The following is a 3832-nucleotide window of genomic DNA, read 5'->3' on the forward strand; positions in this document are numbered from 1 at the left end:
AGCGGGCAAATCGTAACGCAGAGTCACATAACTCTGGATTGGCGCATTCCGGTCCGGCTGTTGCTCATCACACTTTGGAAACTATTCCTGCGGAAGCTAAGCAAGCAATTCTACCTACCCTTTTGGCTACTGTAATCGACGCATGGGGTAACAAAACTATTTGTAGGATCCTACTCGATACAGGGTCGTCAATCACGTTGGCGACTGAAGCATTTGTACAACGTATTGGTGTTACACGAACACATGCCCGGATATCAGTTTCAAGTCTCGCCGCCAATAGTGCTGGGGTCACTAGAGGGCGCTCAACAATTCAACTATATTCGCGGACCAAATCAAACTCTATTGAAGTCACTACGCTAATCATGAGTGTACTAACGTCATCGATACCAGCGCAAGCGATCAATACGAGCTCATCCCACTGGGGACAGATTAGAAAGTTGAAGCTGGCTGATCCCTCATTCCACATACCTAATGCTATCGACGTGATCCTGGGTTCGGATCAACTATGGAATCTCTACTTAGGAGAGATCAAAACATTTGGTAAAAACAATCCAATTGCTTTTAATACAAACTTCGGTTGGGTCATTGCAGGTTCATATAGCGCTGCAGGTGACACCGTAATGCCAGTATTTTCCTACCATGCTCATGAAGACCTCGACACACTGGTTCGGACTTTTTTGGAGATAGACAACGTTCAAGCATCAAAAGCCACAATTGAAGCCACCGATCCAGTAGAGCAACACTTTCGAAGTACACATACCCGCACACAAGATGGAACATACATTGTCAACTACCCATTTAAAGATGAAGTCCCACCCATCTACCCAACATTGTCTCAGGCTAAGCAACGATTTAGTTCATTGGAACGACAATTTCGTAAGGATCCTCAACTTAAGGAGCAATATGTAAAGTTTATAAACGACTACGAAAACCAAGGACATATGGAACTTCTATCACAGATGCAAATAGACGAAAACCCTGATACTTGTGTATATTTAGCTCATCACGCTGTACTTAAACCAGGCAGCTCGACTACAAAATGTCGCGTTGTATTTGACGGATCTGGAAAGGATGAGAAGGGTTTCTCGCTAAATGACCGGCTTCACATAGGACCATCTATACAACGGGATTTATTGGGAGTATGTCTACGTTTTCGACAGCATCGCTATGTATTTTGCGCTGATATAGAGAAGATGTTTCGCAGGATCTTAGTGTCATCCAAGCACACTAATTATCAAAGAATTATATGGCGCAAGGAAGAAGACGAACCATTTCAACATTATCGTTTGTTAACAGTTACTTATGGATTAGGCCCATCGCCATTTCTAGCTGTACGAGTATTAAAGCAACTCGCCGATGATTATCAAGAGAAGTACCCTTTAGCATCAATCGCGTTGGCAAGAGACGCATATGTTGATGATATTCCCACCGGATGCGATTCGGTGAACGAGCTGATCGCACTTAAAGATGACCTTATTTCGTTACTGAACGAAGCGAATTTCAAACTTCACAAATGGAGTTCAAATTGTGACGCACTTCTGCAAACAATCCCAAAAGAAATCTGTCAACATAACCCTTCGAACGAAACATTAACAATTGTAAAAATTCTAGGTCTACACTGGAACCCCTGCAGAGATGATTTATCAGCCAATTTCAGTAACCAAAGGGAGGCGCAAGTTCCAAGCAAACGGACTTTGTTATCTGACATTGCGAAGCTTTATGATCCACTTGGCATTTATGGACCCATTACAGTTATGCTCAAAATCCTATTTCAAGAAAGTTGGATAACTTCGTTGCCGTGGGATGAACCTCTACCAGAGAAACTATGTGCTCGCTGGCACGTAATACGAGACGAGCTTTGCCTACTTGAGACCTGTCGGATTTCTCGTTATATTGCAATACCAAACACGGACATCGAATTGCATGGATTTGCAGATGCTTCGGCACAAGCTTATGGAGCTGTGGTGTACAGTCGAGTGAAATTCGGAGACAGTTACCAGGTTACGCTCATTGCCTCCAGAACACGAGTAGCACCACTGAAACCAATATCGATACCACGACTAGAACTAAACGCTGCGCATCTGCTGACAGTTCTTGTTGGACAGATTCGGAGATAGTTCTGCATTGGCTATCTGCCTCACCTCGCACCTGGAATACATTTGTTTGCAATAGAACAGCTGAAATTTTAGAAGAGTATCCACGCAGCTGTTGGCAACATGTACGGTCAGAACAAAATCCTGCTGATTGCATCTCTAGAGGAATGCTACCATCAAAACTAGTGGCGCATCAGTTATGGTGGACAGGACCCAGTTGGCTGTCCAATCCCGAGTCAACATGGTCAGCAGTCAACCCACAATGTTGGCAATCAATGGACAACAACGTTACACTGGAAAAACGGACAATCCCACAAGTCACACTACATTCGGTAGAGGAGGACGATTGGTTTCAAAAGCTTGCTAGCAAAATTTCGGATTGGAGTCGAATTTTAAGAATTATCTGCTATTGCTATCGATTTGTTAATCATTTACGTCGTACTCCAAATGCCCCACTTCAAGATTATTCAAACTCTAAACACATCACAGCAATAGAAATTCTACACGCCCATAATCAACTAGTTCAATATGTTCAACGTACATTTTTTGACAAGGAATATGAAGCTCTTAGCAAAGGAGGTCAACTTTCGCTTAAATCAAAGCTTATTCGATTAACACCATTCTTGGATGAAGATGGAGTTATGCGAGTTGGAGGACGCATCGATCATTCATCATTGAGCTACAACGCTAAACATCCCATCTTAATACCAAAATCTACGCCTATAGCTGTTCTACTTGTTCGACATCATCACAAGAAATGTCTTCATGCTGGAGTAGATGGTACCTTCAACAGTGTTCGACAACAGTTTTGGATTATTGGAGCACGCAACATAGTTCGTAAAGTGGTTTTTCGGTGCAAGATTTGTTTCATGCAAAGACGAGCTACCAGTTCGCAGATTATGGCTAATCTACCGGTGCCTAGAGTCCAACCCCTAAGATGTTTCCTTCATACAGGAGTAGATTCAAGATTTCAACAGGCCGCACACCAAAATTTGGAAAGGCATGGTTTGCAGTATTTGTTTGCCTATCTACAAAGGCAATACATCTTGAGCTGGTGAGTGATCTTACGTCGTCTGCATTTATCGCCGCTTTGGAGCGTTTCTGGGCACGTAGAGGACCAATCACAGATATGTATTCTGACAACGGCACCACGTTTCAAGGTGCACAAAAGGAACTCAAAGAGCTACGAGAGTTACTACTATTACAAAACCAACCACAGGAGTTAGCGAATTTTATCGCACAACACGGCATAAATTGGCATTTCATACCTCCATTTTCACCGCATTTTGGTGGACTTTGGGAGTCTTGCGTAAGATCAATCAAGTTACACCTTCGACGAGTCGTTGGTGCTCATGTACTAACCTTTGAAGAATATTCCACAGTTCTAGCCCAAATAGAGGGCATACTCAACTCTAGACCATTGTGTTCAGCTGGTGACACAAGTTTGGATCCCCTCACGCCTTCACACTTTCTGACGGGTGAATCGTATACATCTATACCACAACCTAATCTGCTAGATGTTAACCTCAATCGGTTGCAACGATATAAGCAGTTGCAAGCTATGGTCCAAGGATTTTGGAAAAGATGGCACAACGAATATTTGTCTACCCTACAACCCAGGAATAAATGGCAACGCGAAAACCTCAATTTGCAACCCGGGACGCTAGTAGTCATTAAAGAGCCGCATTTGCCACCCTCCAAATGGTTGCTGGGCCGCATAACCGAAGTTCATCCAGGAC

General features: G+C 43.3%; 1 protein-coding gene across 1 annotated transcript; it reads left to right on the plus strand.

Annotated features, from left to right (window-relative positions):
• The first annotated feature begins 362 nt into the window (after nucleotides 1–362).
• Nucleotides 363–2870, plus strand: LOC137574909 (uncharacterized). The gene is made up of 3 exons (XM_068287355.1): nucleotides 363–540; nucleotides 592–1139; nucleotides 2820–2870. Exons 1-3 carry the CDS (start codon nucleotides 363–365, stop codon nucleotides 2868–2870), a joined length of 777 nt encoding a protein of 258 aa, XP_068143456.1.
• Nucleotides 2871–3832: the final 962 nt, after the last annotated feature.

This window comes from Drosophila tropicalis, unplaced genomic scaffold (genome assembly GCF_018151085.1).
Source record: "Drosophila tropicalis isolate 14030-0801.00 unplaced genomic scaffold, ASM1815108v1 contig_492, whole genome shotgun sequence".
Lineage (NCBI taxonomy): Eukaryota > Metazoa > Arthropoda > Insecta > Diptera > Drosophilidae > Drosophila > Drosophila tropicalis.